Source organism: Cynocephalus volans, chromosome 3 (genome assembly GCF_027409185.1).
Source record: "Cynocephalus volans isolate mCynVol1 chromosome 3, mCynVol1.pri, whole genome shotgun sequence".
NCBI classification, from domain to species: domain Eukaryota; kingdom Metazoa; phylum Chordata; class Mammalia; order Dermoptera; family Cynocephalidae; genus Cynocephalus; species Cynocephalus volans.
Window position 1 is genome coordinate 133,707,548 of NC_084462.1, and position 17,120 is coordinate 133,724,667.

The following is a 17,120-nucleotide window of genomic DNA, read 5'->3' on the forward strand; positions in this document are numbered from 1 at the left end:
GCGCCTGGTAGTATACACCACTCTCACCATCATCCTTTGAAGAAAGTTCTAACAGTTAAAGTCATCCCACAGGCTAGTAGGCAGATTTCCAAATGGCCTCAGGGGAAGTGGAACTCTGCCAACAGTAAAGGCAACTCCCCAAACAGTCCAGACTTTTGAGAGGATCAGGAGAACGACTTTGATATACATACAAGGAGGGCTGGCTGGTTAGCTCAGTTGGATATACATAAAAAGGGTCTTCAAAAAGTTCATGGAAAGAGGCACATTATCTTTTAATTCTACTTTTCCACAAACTTTTTGAAGTACTCTTCTACATATGTATGGATAAAAGAGTTAAGTTAGATAACATGAAACACCAAAAATGTATTTGCTGGTGCACTAAGACTCCTTCACAAACTAAACACTCTGAAGCTAAAATCTAAAATTCTCCATTTTTTACCCCAAATTTAAACCACTCAACCTCATTTTTATGTTATATACAAATACAGAAGTTTTTTTTTAAAGATTGGCTATCTAAAGCTATCAGTTTATGCCTCACACAGAAAATTTGAAACTAAAAAATATGTTCTCCAGAACACCAAGGCTCATTAAAATATTTTTAATATTAATATACATGTTCTTCTCTCAGAAATACACAAAACTTTCAAATATTATATCAGTATGAAACAACAAAACCCATTGACATAAACATCAAATGTTTTACAAAGCAAATAACCTACATATTCAAAACAATTTCAATAAATTTTTCACTTGTATTTTTTGGAATTATAGTACAGACCCAAATGGAATGAGGATTGCTTCAATTAAAACAGTTATTTTTGTAATTTCAGTCTTTCACAGCTTAGTGTATATGCAATCTTACTGTTAATGAAATAGAGAATTGTAATATTTTCTATTTTTTATTAATCTTGTAATGAAACAGAAAAGTATCCTGTGTTGCATTTCTTGCAGGAATCAGTTGTTATGTACAGTCATTAGGTCTTGTTTCTTCAGTGAATGATTTCTGAATGCTTTCAATATGCTCATCCCAAGTGTTGATTAATTGCCTAGTCTATTTACCCGGGATATGCTACTTCTTGAACATGAACTGATGATGTGTAGCCTTTCAAATTAATGGATGAGGTAGTTCAATCAATGTAATCACCAAGGTTTGAAGTAAAGGGAAAAGGAAGAAAACAGAAAAGTTTTCCTATCAACCAAAATACACATCATTCTCACACAGCTTTGGAGAGCTAAGATGAAATTTAAAAAATGAAGAGTGGAAGATTAATCCTGAGGAGGCACATGTGAGAGAATGGATGAAAATGTCTCACCTAAATGTGGTTCTGTAACCTAAATTTCCCCAGTCAGGCTGCCACATTTTCATTTACATTCCTACTTTTCAACTTTCTAAATTGTAAGAATCATTTCAACAGATACCATACACATATATACAGTACACAGTATCGCACTGGGCACCAATTTGAAATCTCATGAAGTACACATGAACGTAAGGCACTTTCGCGGTTTACAAAAGTGAATGCCTCAAAGTTAGATATTTACTAAAAATGGAGAAACAGTCTCATAAAAGTTTATAGGAGCCCTGAAAAACCAAGTAGGTATGAATCATTAGTGATCCTGGCCCATGTTTTGAGAAACTTAGTGTGACTAGAGAACAAGATATCATAAATAACTTTTTAAAATTACAGGTTATATACATCAGTGTCAGGATTCTAAAACTGTTCTTGTAAAGACTTATCAGTCCTAAATTCTTTTAGTTTCTCAACCACAGAATACTGAAGATTAGACAACAACTACTCATGGTGTACTGCTGTTTAGATTTAGTGATGACACCACACCATGTCAATTATAAGGAAACTGGGAATAATAAAATCTTTGAGTTTGTTTTGCAAATTTATTTCTTACAAATATTATAACTAAGATATGATCTTATTCAAACTATTCAAAAATGTGAAATTTCATGTATTTTCTCAAAATCAAGAATTTTAAGTTTCCAAATATTGTTGCTCTAAATAATGTAAGCTTTTCTATGACTTTCCAAAATTAAAAGAATGTCTTCAACCTATAATGTACTATATTTTCTTGTCCAGGAGAGACAAAAAACTTAGATATTATAAAGCCAAAAAATTAATTTAAGAGAATAATCCATTTTTTATGTCATCTTTCCTAAAAATTTTTAAAGAGCCAAATCTTCTCTAGATCATGGTTGGTAAGGATATGTCATTAACAAAGTCAGGAATTCAGGACAGAAACAACTGTACCTTGCCTCTTCATCCACGAAGTAAAAAAGCATGGACTTTAATTTTTAAAAAATTATTTCTACGTTACATCATTTTAACAATTCAGTGGTTATCTGAGATCTAAAAATGAGATTTTAAAATCATCTTCTAAAATTAAAATTAAAGAATGCAATTAGCACATTCTTGCTGCTGATATGGAGTTTACAATGCATACTGAGCTCCTTTCATTATTTACAATTCAAATCTTTGTTGCACTTCATCTGCAATCATTCCAGAAATTGCAAGGGAAGAAGTGGCAGCAGGGGAAGGAGCATTTCTCACATGAAGAATGCGATTTCCAATATCCCCAACTCCTCCATCAAATACAAAATCTTCTACCAAATTTCCGTCTCTATCCAGGGCTTGGGCTCTTACTCCAGCTGGACCTCTGCAATAACAAAAAAGTGGCAGTCAATTGACTCGAAGAGACAGGATACTTTACAAGTCAGCGGTTTCCAAAGACTTCATCAAAGCGATAAGGTTTTTATTCTCCTAAATGGACAATTCAATAAGTTTGTATTTAGCCAAAGGCCATCAGTTGTAGCCTGTCAAACCTATATTGTTAGGGCCGGCCCGTGGCTCACTCGGTAGAGTGCGGTGCTGATAACACCAAGGCCACGGGTTCGGATCCTATATAGGGATGGCCGGTTTGCTCACTGGCTGAGCGTGGTGCTGACAACACCAAGCCAAGGGTTGAGATCCCCTTACCGGTCATCTTTTTAAAAAAAAAAAAACAAACAAAAAAAAAAAAACCTATATTGTTAGCCTAAAGCATAATGCTTATTACATAACAGTACAATAAATGCTTATCAAATTAATAAACAAATAGGTAAGTTACTTAAAAATATCTGTTCTTTCCAAAAGTAGCAGATAAATCAACACTTATCTAAAATAGGTATATGATGGGAAGATGGAAAATAGTTTGGTCAGGGCCCTTGCCTTGGGTCCAGTTGGGTGTGGTTCAGCATTCATTGTAAGCGTGCGTGCGTGCGTGCGTGCGTGCGTGCGTGCGTGCGTGTGTGTGTGTGTGTGTGTGTGTGTGTGTGTGTGGTTAGTGCACATGCGCACAAGTGTTGGTTGCTATTCTTGTGTTCTTCAGAGAGAGTGAGTTAGTTTTAGTGAAGCAGGTGGGCCGGCATGTGCCTCGGCTGTCCTGGTGCAGCCATGATTTCCAAACCTATGGCTTCCAAGGACCTTTGGGCCAGTTACCTAGCTCATAGACCTGCGTGTAAGGGGTCTGGGGACCCAGCCTGATGTATGAAGGGCGTGGCTCAGTCTGTGAATGGGCTTGAGTGGTCTGTGGGCTCCAGACCCAGCCTTAGTTTGACCATCAGCCCAGTTGGTGCAGGATTACCAGCAGGTAAAAGAGCACCACAACTGGCGTGGTTGTGGTCGAGTAGCTTTACAATTGGTGTCACAAACAGGATTAAGAGCTAGACAACTGGCGCTGTGAGCAGGATTCCAGGCCACTGCAGCAGCCAGACAAATTGTTGTCGGCCGCAGGATTTCCAGCATTAGCAGACCTCCATGAAGTGGCGTAGTCTGCGACAGGATTCTGATCAGGTATAGGAGCTGAAAGCCTTTGTAAGCAGCAGCAAATGTGGCTATCTTTGAGCACGTGGTGCCCTGTGGCCACCTTTCTGCTGACCGGAGCCTGGCTGCTGCTCACAATGCTGCAAACTGATCAAGATTTGTGGCAGAAAGCAGAGTTGTTGGAAGTACGGATAAATGTCCTGGAGGATGACGTACAGCAACTGGCCACTCCTGCCCCTCACACAGGGAGGACGACCAACCCAGTGGTGAGTTGGGGAAAACTGTGCGTCTCCAGGCACAATCTGTTGTGCATGAGAAATGGAGACAGTAAAGCAGCAGAAACAGGGAGAGCCCCTGGCTGCTACAACTATGGGACCTAGGGGTGGATGGTGTAACATGCTCTAGAGACTATGTAGTAAACGCATGTTGCATTTGTCTGAAGGCAAATGGCTTGGAGGGTGCCACTTAAACCTGATGGCTGGCTGGGTGCTGTAAAACCCGAGAAATTTTTTGAGCTGTGAAGAATTTCCAAGAATTAGACACATCACTTAGAACCCAAAAAACTGAAATTTGGTGGGGTAAGGATACATATCAGTGTACCAGCCAATGTGTGGTCCATTTTGTGCATTCTTTATTTATAGCTTATCTCAACTCATCAAAGTGGCATTTCTCCCCTCTTTTCTTGGAAAATGCTGCTGTTGTTGTTGAGAGGTCTCTATGTTTGAGTTTTTCTGTTCCTCTCCTTGTATCTGGCAGAAGACCAACATGTTGGGGACACAGAGTGGAATGACCAGCCACTGATATTGAGCGTTCAATGTAAAACTTTCCTCTGTAGAGAGGTTCAGTCAGTACATGCCCCTTGATCCTTCTAAGCATATGGAAGTTAATACCGATTAACCACAGTTAAAAATCTCTGATTATTTATTTCTCTTACAAACATGAATTATGTTCTCAGTGTCCCCTACATTCTTTCTTAAGTGTTCAAAACCTATAATTCAAACTGAAAAAAAAATTGTGAAATATTAAGTTTTTCTTAGATCTCACTTTTAGTTCAAACCAAAGTAGTTTTTTAACATGAAATGTTTAAACTACCAAATTCTTCATGTTCCCTTTTCAGCAGTTAAGGGTTTTTCTTTAGAGGATTACTTATAGGCTTTCCCCTCAGAGAGCTTCAGCTTGAGGCAAGTATTAAAATTGGAAATCTTAGGTAAGATAAACCATAAATGTCTTGAGGCAAGGACAGTGTCCTGTACAATACCCCACATCACCCCCATATCTAGATTTGTGTATTGCACGTGGTTGGTATTCAGTAAGGCTTTTAGCTTTAACTTTAAGTTAAAAATTTTTAACTTCTAATTCTTCCAACTTTTAATTCTAGTTTAACAACTGCAAGAGCAACTCAGCAAGAGTTTTTTTCTGGTTTTTTTTTTTTTTTTTTTTTTTTGGTGGCTATCTGCAGCCATATATTTTGCTACATTTGTAGCTAGATTTAATGGGAATATATATCTTAGATGCTTAAGTATGTACATCCTAGATGCTTAACTATGTCCAGAATCAAGAACGAGTGAATATGTAACTTATTACATTCATTCGTCTGAAGTACTGTATTGCATTATTGTCAGGGGGCAGGCATTGTACTGTGGGCTGGGAAATAGTTATGAAAGGCTACAACTGACATCTTTGGCCAGTCCTGAATAGGAAATCTAGTATTTTATAAAACTCATGAGGGATCTTTTTTTTTTTTTTTTAAACATGACCGGTAAGGGGATCTTAACCCTTGACTTAGTGTTGTCAGCACCACGCTCTCTGAAGTGAGCAAACCGGCCATCCCTATATGCGATCCGAACCCATGGCCTTGGTGTTATCAGCACCACACTCTCCCGAGTGAGCCACGGGCTGGCCCCATGAGGGATCTATTGATAATCTAAAAATACAAGCCCAGTGTTCACTTTGGCAGCACATATACTAAAATTGGACCAATACAGATAAAATTAACCTGGCCCTATGCAAGGATTTCGTGCTACATGCAAATTCGTGAAGCGTTCCATATTTTTGGACTAATGGATACAAAACTGTGCTATCCAACCTAAGTGAATTGTTGTGCAGTATATACATGTATTGAAACAACACACTGTATTCCACAAATATGTACAAGTAAATGTTAAAATATTTTGAGTAAAATTAAAAAATACAGATACAAGTCCACATGAGCATATTTAAATTCGAAGTGGTATAGGAGAAGTAAATCATTCCAACTTAGTTTTCAAACATGAAGGAGGGGTATTTTTGTTATTAATCTTCAACCTAACTGGATTGTGACAAGAGAACATGGTTTTTCCATGCCCAACTTTTGAATTTTGTTGAGAATCTGGTTTGGAATTCAGAACATCTTGAGATTTTGTAAATGTTCTGTGAGGGCTTGACTAAAACAAGTATTCTATAATGGGGCTGAAAGGGTTCTACAAGGGTTTTAATTATGTTATTCCAATCTTCTAATATTTTATCTGCTTAATCCATCTTTTATTGACAGACATATCTTAAAATCATCCCCAAATTGTGGATTTATTGATTTCTGTTTGCAATTATGTCAGTTTTTTTCTTTGTGTTTCATAGCTACATGTTGTTATATGCAACAAGTTTATCTGTAATAATATTATCTCTAATATAATACTTTTTTAATCTAATATTTTTATTTCTTTATCTCTAATAATATTTTTGCCTTAAAGTGAATTTTATCTGAGGGCTGGCCAGTTAGCTCAGTTGGTTAGAGCAAAGCCTTATAACACCAAGGTCACAGGTCTGGATCCCCACACTGGCCAGCTGCCAAAAAAAAAGTATACTTGATCCGAAATGAACCCAGTACCCATCTTTCTTTTAATAAGCATTTTCCTACCACATAGATGGTTTTTTAAAAATCCAACCTGAAAAATCTCTGTCCTTATTGAATTATGCACCTTTACATTTATTGTAATTATTGATATGCTTGATTTCTACCATAATATTTTTTGCTATTTAACCTGATTTTTCTAAGGTTTCTACTCTTCCCTTTCCTGATTTACTGAGTTTTTTCTATTTTTTTCCCTCCTCTACTAATTTGGAAGTCTATTTCCATTCTTGTTGTTTTAATTCATTTTGTGTTGCTATAACAAAAATATCTGAGACTGGGTAATTTATAAAGGAAAGAGGTTTATTTGGCTTACGATTCTGGGACAGCTGCATCTGGCATGGGCCTCAGTCTGCTTCTACTCACAGTGGAAAAGTGGCAGACAGCCGGTGGGTACAAGCAAATCACATGGCGAGAGGAAGCAAGAGAGAGATAGAAAGAGAGGAGGTGCCAGGGTCCTTTAAACAATCAGCTCTCGCAGGAACTAACAGAGCGAGAACTCACTCACTACCCCTCCTCGCCCAGGGAGAGCATTAATCCATTCATGAGGGATCCACCCCCATGACTCAATCAGTTTCCAACACTGCCACATTGGAGATCAAATTTCCACATGAGTTTTGGAGGGGACAACACATCCAAACTCCATTACTTGTATTTTGTTTTATTTATTCAGTTGAGACTCACTGAGCATTCAAAATTTGAAGTCTTTTTGTCAATTCTGGAAAATTCTTACATACTCTTCTCTTCAGAGTATTGGCTTTTCTCAATTTCTCCTACAGTGAACTGTAACTCCTATGAGAGACAGGCTGGAATCCTCTCATCGTCTTCTCCACGTCTTTTAATTTCTGTGCTATTTATCTTTATCTTGCAGTACTGCTTTCTAAATTCTCCAGATTTACCTTCCAAATCACCAGTTTTCCATGTAAGTTAGGTCTACCCAGCTATTTAACCTAGTTATTTGATTTTTAAAATTTAAAAAGCATAGTTTTCATTTCTAAAAATTCTAATTAGCTGATTTCCAAATTTTGTCTAGTCTTTTTTGTGTGTCATTTTTTTCATGTTTTCAATACCTTGTTTTTAATTCATTGAAGCATATTTTCTCTATAGTTTCTAATATTACTATTACCTTTAGTTGTTAGAGGTCTAATTCCACTATTTTATCTTCTGACTCTCACCTATAGTGGTTTGTAATGTCTGATTGTGAGTTCTTGTTTAGCAAGACTTTATCTGGGGGAATCCAGTGTGAGGGGTTGGGTTGAGGGTGTGTCCCTCCACAGAGATTTTAAATTTGTTTCTATTAGGTACTCCAGGTGTATTACCATCCTGGGAGCACTTTTTTTTTTAATGGAAAATTTTAAACATGTAAGAAAGTGAAAAAACAGTATAATGAGCTACCATGTATGCATTACCTAATTTCAACAGTTATCTTTACACAGCCAGTCTTGTTTCATCTATATCCCTACCTAACATCCACCTCTTTCCACTGGATTATTTACTATTATTATTAAAGCACCCCAGATGGCATACTATTTCACTTAAGTGTGTATTTCTTTAAAAATGATTCTTAAGAATAAACCAATAATTGCTTAGTATAAACAATTTTCAGTCTGTGGTCAAATTACCCTAATTTTCACACTCTCTAATTTACTAGAGGGATGGAAGGAGGGAGGAAAACAGAGGGGGAGAAGGGGACGGGGGAGGGAGGGAGAGAGGGAGAGAGAGAGAAACAGCTAGTTAATTTAGAGCAGAATCCAAACAAGTCTAGGTCTACTTTTTAAGAGAATTTCTAGTTTACGTTTCCTAAACCAAGCTGGTCGTATAAATTCAAATTTCAAGCACCTGTAAGGGATTCTAGATTTTTAGGAGATTCCTCCCACTACCCAACCCAAAATCAGGACAGGCAAAATTCCTTAACACTTTCTAGTGCCAAGGGGAATATTTTTTCTAGACTTCTTTTTCACAAAGGGTGTAGCCCTTCAAGAGTCCCTGGCTTTACACTGTGGTCTTAGTTCCTATTTCCTACCTTGTACAGACCCAAGGCCTCCTTTCCAGCACTTGAGTGGCAATTAAAATGCAAGTCCCTAATGTTTTATATCTTATTTTGTATGGTGGATACATAAGCTTAAACAATTGTCAAAATTCATTCAGAAATTAAGATCTGCACATTTTGTTGTATGTGAATCACACCATCAACTGAAAATATAACTCAAACCCCTCAGTTACTAAAATCAGCACATCCTCCCTACCTCTCCAGATCAGCATCAGCACCAACTCTTCTTAGCACATGGGTTTTCAATTTCCTCTTCGTTTTTTGCTCCTGGGATGCCCCTCACTTTCCTGTACTCTCAGCTATATGTATTTCAAGAATGTTTATTATATTTTCTCCAGACTCTCTCAGTACTTTGTAGTGTACTATGGGTTACAAATTCTCTAGGCTAGTGGTTTTCAACCAAGGGAGATTTTTGCCCCTGGAGGACATTTAGCAATGTCTGGAGACATTTTTGGTTGTTACAAACAGTTTGTTTGAATTGGACAGTCTCAAACAAAGAATTATTTGGCCCGAAATGTCAATAGCACCAAGATTGGGAAACTCTAACATAGATTACCATAAACTATTAAACTTTATTGTAGAAATGTTGGGCTTTCACCTTTGCATTTCACAATGAATAGTAGAGCCTAGTTATCACTCATGATGAAAGTGTCTTGCCTGAAAATTTACTTCTGGAATTCCCCAAGGAAGATATTTTCCAAAATGATATGTGGGAAAAAGAAAGGATCATGGCTATGTTTTTGTCTTTTACATCCTTGTAGTGCTAACAGATACAAACTGCTGTTAGATTAACATGTCAAAGTTAATCACAGAACAAATTAAAGGAGTTTAGAATTAATTTTAAGAGAGTTGGAGATCATCATTTAACAATGAGAAGGTTGGGGCTGCCCTGTCCTACCACAGGGGACCTGGAGTGACCATCACAGCTGCAGCCTCCTCCTCTGTTGCCTGCTACCATGGATGTGTACCCCCAGTGCCAGCTGGGCTACCCCACCGGTGGTTCCCCAGTGGCTGGAGCTGCAGGTCACCCTCTGTCAGCCATGATGAGAGAAAGAAAAAACCACTCCAACCATTTTGTGCTGCGGCCGTTTTAAGGCTGGAGCTGCTGAGCAGTTGGAGCAGGACCTGGCAAAAGCTGCTGCTGTGCCTTTTGGATGAAGTTGCTTGGAGGCGGCAGGGGAGAAGAGGGCCTTGGTGGCCCCCAGGCCAGCAAGACCACTAATAGGGTTCCTGTGGACCCACATAGGACTGAGGAGTCATAACAACTGAAAAAGGGAGCCACTCAGAGGCCTGTGAGTCATTGCAGGGGACCAGTGCAAGGCCCATCCCATGGGAAGTGTTTGCAGCACAGGCAGTGGGGGAAACAGGCCCACCAGGAGAACACTGGGGCACAGCAAGGACAGCTGATCTGCACCCCAATCAGCAAAGGATCACTCAGAGGAGACTGGTCAGTAATGCAGAATTGCATGAGGTGCATGCAGTTTGATGAAAAGACTCAGGCCCAGATCAGAGTTTCTACACAACCCAGGTGCACCAAGTCTTTGGAGTGCCGGAAGTACCTATAAAGTCAACCATTAAAATGTGAGCTGCACAAAAAGCCATCCTTAGGGAATCAGCAGCAAAGCAGCAATTTAGCTAAACCACACAGCTCAAGTACTGGTCCCCACAGGAAGTTCCCCCATTTTAGAAGTAAGCAAAGGACAAAAAATTACTTCTGGTCCAAGCACACCACCAGTGCCTCGGGGCCGCCTGGGGTCCTGAGGCATGGATCTCAGACTGGACCTCCCCACCTCAACCAGGCACACTGCTAGTTCCAAGGAGCATGCCAAAAACATCACCTCCATGTGGGTGGCCCACCACAGCTGCCACAATAACCATGGCTGCCACAAAAGCGGCTAGATGCCACAACCACCACACAGATGGTCCACCAGCCACTGGAGTGCATTGGCACAAGGTGAGTCACCAGCAGAGACCAAAGAAAAGAAGTTGTATCTCCCCACAAAGCCTATTCCAGAGTGACAGAAGAAACATCTGCTCTATGATAATATTGGGGGAACTGAACACACCTCTCAGCATTGGACAGATCATCTAGGCAACAAATCAACAGAATAAACATTACTCTTTCAGAAGGAGAGAAGAAATCTAGGGTAATTAAGAGAGGGGAGGGAGAGGGGGATGGAGAGAGACTGGACAAGGGGCATAAAGAGTAAGTATGATTTGTAACAATATATATGCTAGTAATATTGATTTGATCAACATATCTCAATGTTGAACCCCCAAAATATGTATAACAAATTATGATTCAATAAAAATTAAAAAAAAAAAAAAAGAATGAGAAGGTTGGGCTGGCCAGTTAGCTCAGTTGGTTAGAGCATGCTGCTGATAACATCAAGGTCCAGGGTTCAAACCCTGTACTGGCCAGCCACCAAAAAAAACCTCCCAAAACAATGAGAAGATTGTATACCTAATGCATATATTTGACAGATCATAAGTTTACATTCCAGTCTAATGTTCACTGGTAAATTATTGCCCCAAATGCTCTGGCTAGGCAATGAGAAGTCAAGCTAGATGCCCTTTGGTGGTTACTGAAATTTAAGGACTCCATCCTGGGTAACATACCCCACTGAAAATGTTGCCTCAATTATCTTTTACTAAGTAGAACTGCTTGATATACTTTTGCCACTATCCTAATGATAGAACATTTATGGTTTTAATACACTGGGATGCAAGACGAATAAGACAAAGTGGGACTTGGACTTCAAGCTGTGGAAAAGTCAACTGACATTATCATTATTTCAATATTACAGGCACATAACAAGGTACAGAGAGTAACATAATGAATACTCATTTTCTAACCAAACAGCTTAAGAAATAAAGCATTAAAGATATGATAGAAGTTCCTGTGGAATTCTCAGAATCCCATTCCCTTCCTTCCCCAGAAGTAACCACTCCTCTGAATTAGGTGTTTATCACTTCCATGCTTGTTTTTATTTTCACATTATGTGTGCAATCCAAAAACAATATATGGTATAGTTATGCCTGTTTTTAAACTTATATAAATGGTATCAAACATATCTTCTACAACTTCCTTTTTGTTATTCATAATTTCCTGCATTTGCACGGAAATAAAGAGAAGGAGCAAATGGAACAAGCTTCCCTGTCTCTAAAGAAAAACTCACCTGTGATTAGATTGAATTTGTCCCCAAATGCACCTGCCTATAGTGCTATGTGCCCTTTTCTACTCCATGCCAAAAAAACTGGTAAATGAAATTCACACCCTTACACCCAGATACAGGAGTGGTCACTAACATCCACAAGCCCCAAGTCCAGTTCCACCATATGAAACCCACTGGACTAAAGGGTTTTCCTCAGGCTTTTGTGAAAGGGTGGTAATTGAATGTGAGTAGTGAATTCACTGCAACTATTTCTGCCCAGAATTCATTATGCTCACCTAGTATGTTTTCCAAGGAATATTAATAACAGTAACAGAAACCAGATTTGACCAATCTTTTTTCAGGTATAACATCACAATTCTGCTAAAGCAAACCACTGAAAACATAAAGGCCTCTTTATTTATAACTGAATGAAAGAAAATAAAGACTAGATATTTTTATCCCTTCCATTTCAGAAGGTGAATAAAGGGGTGAAGGAGATAAAAGTAAAACCATAAGCTGGGTTTTAATAGGATTCTTTTAAGGATACAAAGAAGCTGGTCTCAGAATGATATGTTAGAGTCAGATTTAGACTAGGACCCTCCCCTAAGGGAGACAGCTGACATGATTATTTCTCTCTTCCTAGATACACAGTCAAACTCGCTGACATTTTATACCAGGCTAGTTCAGCAGCTGTTACAGATGAGGCAGACATTCAGTGCTCTGGAGATTCATGGAGGGATGGGTTACAAATGCAGGATGAGTACCTCAAAGTACACTGCTGATTAGGCCTAACAAATGGCGTATTCAGGGAAAAAGGTGAACACTCTAAAAATATCACCAAAGAGGAGAAGAAAATAGGCTTGGGTGGTATTTAATATAATCTACAGATCAAGTCCAGAAAGTCTGTTATCTCTAAGAAAAAAAAAAAAAAAACGTAAGTTAATCTTACTTTGCTATACTCCCCTGTAGCAAGGATTTTGTTACCACACTGCTTCCCACTTCTGTTTTAGAAGGAGGGTCCTTGAGTGGCACAGGGCCCAAAAAGAACAAAAGAAGTAGACAAGGAGCAAGATAAGATGCTAGGTTTAGGAGTGTGTTTCTAAAAGGTTTTAAGAATCAATCAAAATATAACATTTTAACGTGTTTTATTACCTAATTAGTTAACAAGGTGATCAATGGTCTTATACAGAATTAAAGCCAAAAGGCTTTGGAATCACAAGAGTAAGTGGCCAGGGAGATTTAAAAAATTCAGGCAAGATGTTTTTATCATGAAGGATAGCTAGACACAAAAGCTAAGGTGGTATAATAGTAAAGCTGCAGTGGAGATTTCAGTTTAGAGCTGTAAGGTGGTCTAGATAATTATAAATAGACCAGTACTAAGGGTTATGATTAAGCAATGCCCCATACATGCATTGGAAAGGGAAGTCAACAACGTGTTGGGGAAGAGAGAGAAAACCCAAGATTCAGTGGATGTGCTGGTTGACTCTGAAAGTGTGCTTAGTAATCACCAAGTCAGACCCACCTCTCAAGTTCACCTAGGTCAGGACTGTATTTAACAATTCTCATTACTTTTCCTTACCTAAGTAAGTCACTGATAGTAATTTCAGGGATGAACTTTTGAAGGTGCTTCACTGTTGCACTGAGAAAACAGGCTTTATACATTTCATTAACACCATAGGAGAAATTCTGAAACACCAGTTTAATCAAGCCACTGAAAACAAAGAGAACATTTTTATGAGAGAAAGGAATTCTTCATTTCTATAAAACACCTTTGCAACTATTAGACTTTAAAAAAAATTTTTTTTGGTGGCATCGCAGAAATCTAGGCAAAGCCAGAAAATTACATATTAAAAGAAAATAAACTTTTGGCCGATATAAGAAGGAAACCTCATCAACTCAAAAGGTAAACATCTTCCAAACTCAAATTCCCAAGGAGTGCTGTTTTCAAACTGGGGTTGTGTAAAGCCTGCCAACATCAGGCTTTCTAATACAAATGTTACATTTCAACACACCTAAAAGGCAGGCATTAATAGATCTTTAAATCAGGGCATTAAACAAGTGGGACATCAACCCTACTTTTCTTTTTAGTCAACCAGATGTAAGGTCCTATAATAGTGATCCTCAAGCGAGACTCTTCAGAGCCTATCTGTGTGTGTGTGTGTGTGTGTGTGTGTGTGTGTGTGTATTTTTACAAGTACACATGCTGGGAAGACCCATCCTAAGCCTTCTGCTTCAGAATGTGTGGAAAGTGAAACTCAAGTATAGCTTAAAAAGCTTTCTAGTTATTATGATGTGAAATCCTCTGGAAAGAAACATTGCTAAAAGGATGAAGCAAAATACCTCATTAAGTTACTTCTTACAATAGTAAAGAATCTACATCCTAGGTCAACAAATCATACTGTTAGTTTTCCACAAAATTTTCCAGTGGCTTACAAAATGATGGTGACTGGCTTGAGATGACCTTATTAAAGTAAGACATGTACTGATTTTGGATTTCATCCAAACTCAATTAGAAGGTTAGCAATATGATTTGGATTGCCGAATGTCTGAATGGCTCTTGGTCTGACCTTCTTTTTTAACCAAGACATCATCATGGCTCATCACGAGTTTCTTAAGAAAGTTAAAATGTTATGCTTATTCCACAAAGCTCTTAATTTGGATTAATAAAAAGTTTAATATACTAATCACAAATATGGGGATTTACCCAATAAGTAGAATATCATGAAAGACAAAATTTTCCACATTAAAAACAGAAGCACACGAAATCATTTCATAAGTGAATAAAGTTGTTACCTATTGATTATTACATCCATTACATCTCTAGCACTGAAGTCAAAGGGTCTGTAACCTTCCCGTTTAAAGGCAAGAACTGCATTAGGCCCTAGCCAAATATTGCCATCCATCCTTGGTGTGAAGTGAACTCCTAGGAAAGGAAACCGGCTATCTGGGACCTACAGATTTAACACAGCAAAGACCTGTTAGCCCCATTTCACATTCCATTTTATTATATATGCCAACATTCAATTGGTTATATAAAACACTTTCTTCCGATGCATATAATTTGCATTGTGAGCTGTATTCAGATACACTTTGCTATTAGCATGCTTTTGCTCAGAAATGCCATACAGGAAACACTGATGCTATTGACATTAATACACACTGTCCCATCTATTCATCTTTCTAGTTAAAAGGAAAAAAAAAAAAAGATGAACTATCCTACTTCAGGTTATTCTCTCTCTCAGTCTTTACCGTGACTGGCAAGTAAAATCAGAGATCCCAGAAAAAAACACACATTCATAGCACAGCCTTTTTGTAAGGTGGGAACTTGTGTGGTTGAAGCAGATAAAATCAATATTTTAGCAAGGTCAAAAATACCAAATATATGAATATTAGCAATTTCATCTGGTTCAACCTAATATATTTGTAGAGATGTATTCATTTCCAGGGTAGTTCCAGACAGAAGAACAAATTCTTCATTTAAACGCCTCTGTCCCTGAAACTACAGAGTAGCCACATCCCTTTTCTGCACCTAAAGATAGTGAACTGAGAAAGAGGGCTGGGTATCTGGGATTTCCAAAAGGGAAAGTTTTCTTATGAGTACTCCCTCCATGGGAGAGGAGGAAGAATCCAGTTCCTTCTCAATAGCACTTTCCATAGTATACTCATGCTTTCTGGGGACATGTACTTGCAGGAAATTAATTACGAATTTAATGACCACAATGTCAGAAAGAGAAACAGACAAAATTCCTGCACAAATAGCCCTTCAAAATCTCTCTTACTTCTGACCCAGGTAAAAGTTTTTGTTTTCATTTCCTTTATGCCCACAACCAGTTGGAGAAGAGTGAGAAGGCAGAAGTCTCATTACCTACCGGATAAATATTTCCTTTTACAAGATAGCGCTTTTCTGGCTTCAAGAGCAGGTAATCTCCCCGGAATGGCACAATTCGAGGATTGGGACTGCAGCCACTCAACTCTGAAATACGGTCTGAGTAGAGTCCTGCACATGTCACTACATACTGACATCGAATTTCCTCTCCCTAGTACAAAATAAAAGAACAGGGCTTTATATAAAGCAGAGAGGAGTAGAATAGGTCAAGAGGGGAAAAACAGACAATAGAAAAGGAAAAAAGGGTACCGAAATGGACTTTTTCTAAAAGAGGAAATTCAATGTGTGTATCAGCAAAATAAGTTTTCAGCACTTAGGTAGCAGCTAGAAACATAGGGTAGTAGCGTGCAAGAGGATGTCATCTTAAATTTTGTACTTTAACTTAGAGATAACAGTTGACCTAGCAAGGATACTTAACAAGCTACATACATACACACACATACAAGCCTATTTTACCAGGACCTAGCATGGAGCTTCTTTACCTGCTGCATGAAGAAGCAAACTTCATTTTGATGGCTTCCACCAATTTGGCCTCCTATGTATTTCAGACAACTTCTCCTGTCCTACCTGAGTTACTACCCTGTTACTACTGGGTTGCTTTACACTCAATAATCCTGCTCAATTCCAACTAATACCTAACTAGCAACCAATTTCTCCTTCTTGATCAATATCTACTTTGCAAATTGAGCCTACTTTAGAAATCTCATTCATTCAATCCACATTTACTGAGAGCACACACTATAGTCAAGGTTTGCTTTAATGACTAGGAGACTGTTAATGCTAGGCTGCTGTGATTTCTCACAAATTTTATTTTGATTATCAACTGCATATTTTTAACTTCACCCTGATGGGTTTAGCCAGTTTGCTGCCGTAGTTCCTAAATGACTTCATTTAACCCCCAATCACCACCACACTCTAATTCCCATCTCTTTATTTCTTACAGAGTAAACAACTAGCAACTCCTTGTTCCTGGTATATTTCCTTTCCATATTTCTGAAGCCTTGGAGTTCTTTCCTGTCTCAATATTTTCTTTCTTTCCAGCCCTCGCTGGTTCAGCCTTACTCTATTGAACTATATTTTCATTTCTATACGCATCCTATTTTATCCTTGCTAGAAAGTTAAGCTTCTTTTCAAGAATTATACAAGTCACATTTTTGACAAAAATCAGATGAAACTTCTCCAAAAAGAATTCAAATTAGCTAGACTCTAAACCATGGTAGTTTTAACGCCCTTGAAGTCAAAAGGCCTATGTCAGAAACAACAAAAAATGCTTTCTTCTAAGTAGGTTAATATCTTTCCTGTTCATCTAGAGTTACATAGCAGAAGTAGAAGA

The 17,120-nt window shown here is 38.2% G+C and overlaps 1 protein-coding gene and 1 pseudogene across 5 annotated transcripts in view; one reads left to right on the top strand and one right to left on the bottom strand.

Annotated features, from left to right (window-relative positions):
- Nucleotides 1-2,077: 2,077 nt before the first annotated feature.
- The window catches only part of L2HGDH (L-2-hydroxyglutarate dehydrogenase), a 58,223-nt gene continuing 43,180 nt past the window's right edge, over nt 2,078-17,120 (bottom strand). For 4 of the 5 annotated variants that reach the window (XM_063090822.1, XM_063090821.1, XM_063090825.1 and 1 more), the window contains 4 exons: nt 15,771-15,938; nt 14,695-14,852; nt 13,481-13,612; nt 2,078-2,667 (listed from right to left, as the gene is read on the bottom strand). In XM_063090822.1, the coding sequence (XP_062946892.1) occupies nt 2,472-2,667; nt 13,481-13,612; nt 14,695-14,852; nt 15,771-15,938 (654 nt within the window). In that variant the 3' untranslated portion in view covers nt 2,078-2,471. Of the gene's footprint in view, nt 2,668-7,023; nt 8,344-13,480; nt 13,613-14,694; nt 14,853-15,770; nt 15,939-17,120 lie in introns of those variants that run through there. The other variant, XM_063090823.1, reaches the window with a different exon arrangement.
- LOC134374214 (U6 spliceosomal RNA) lies at nt 5,754-5,866 on the top strand (annotated as a pseudogene).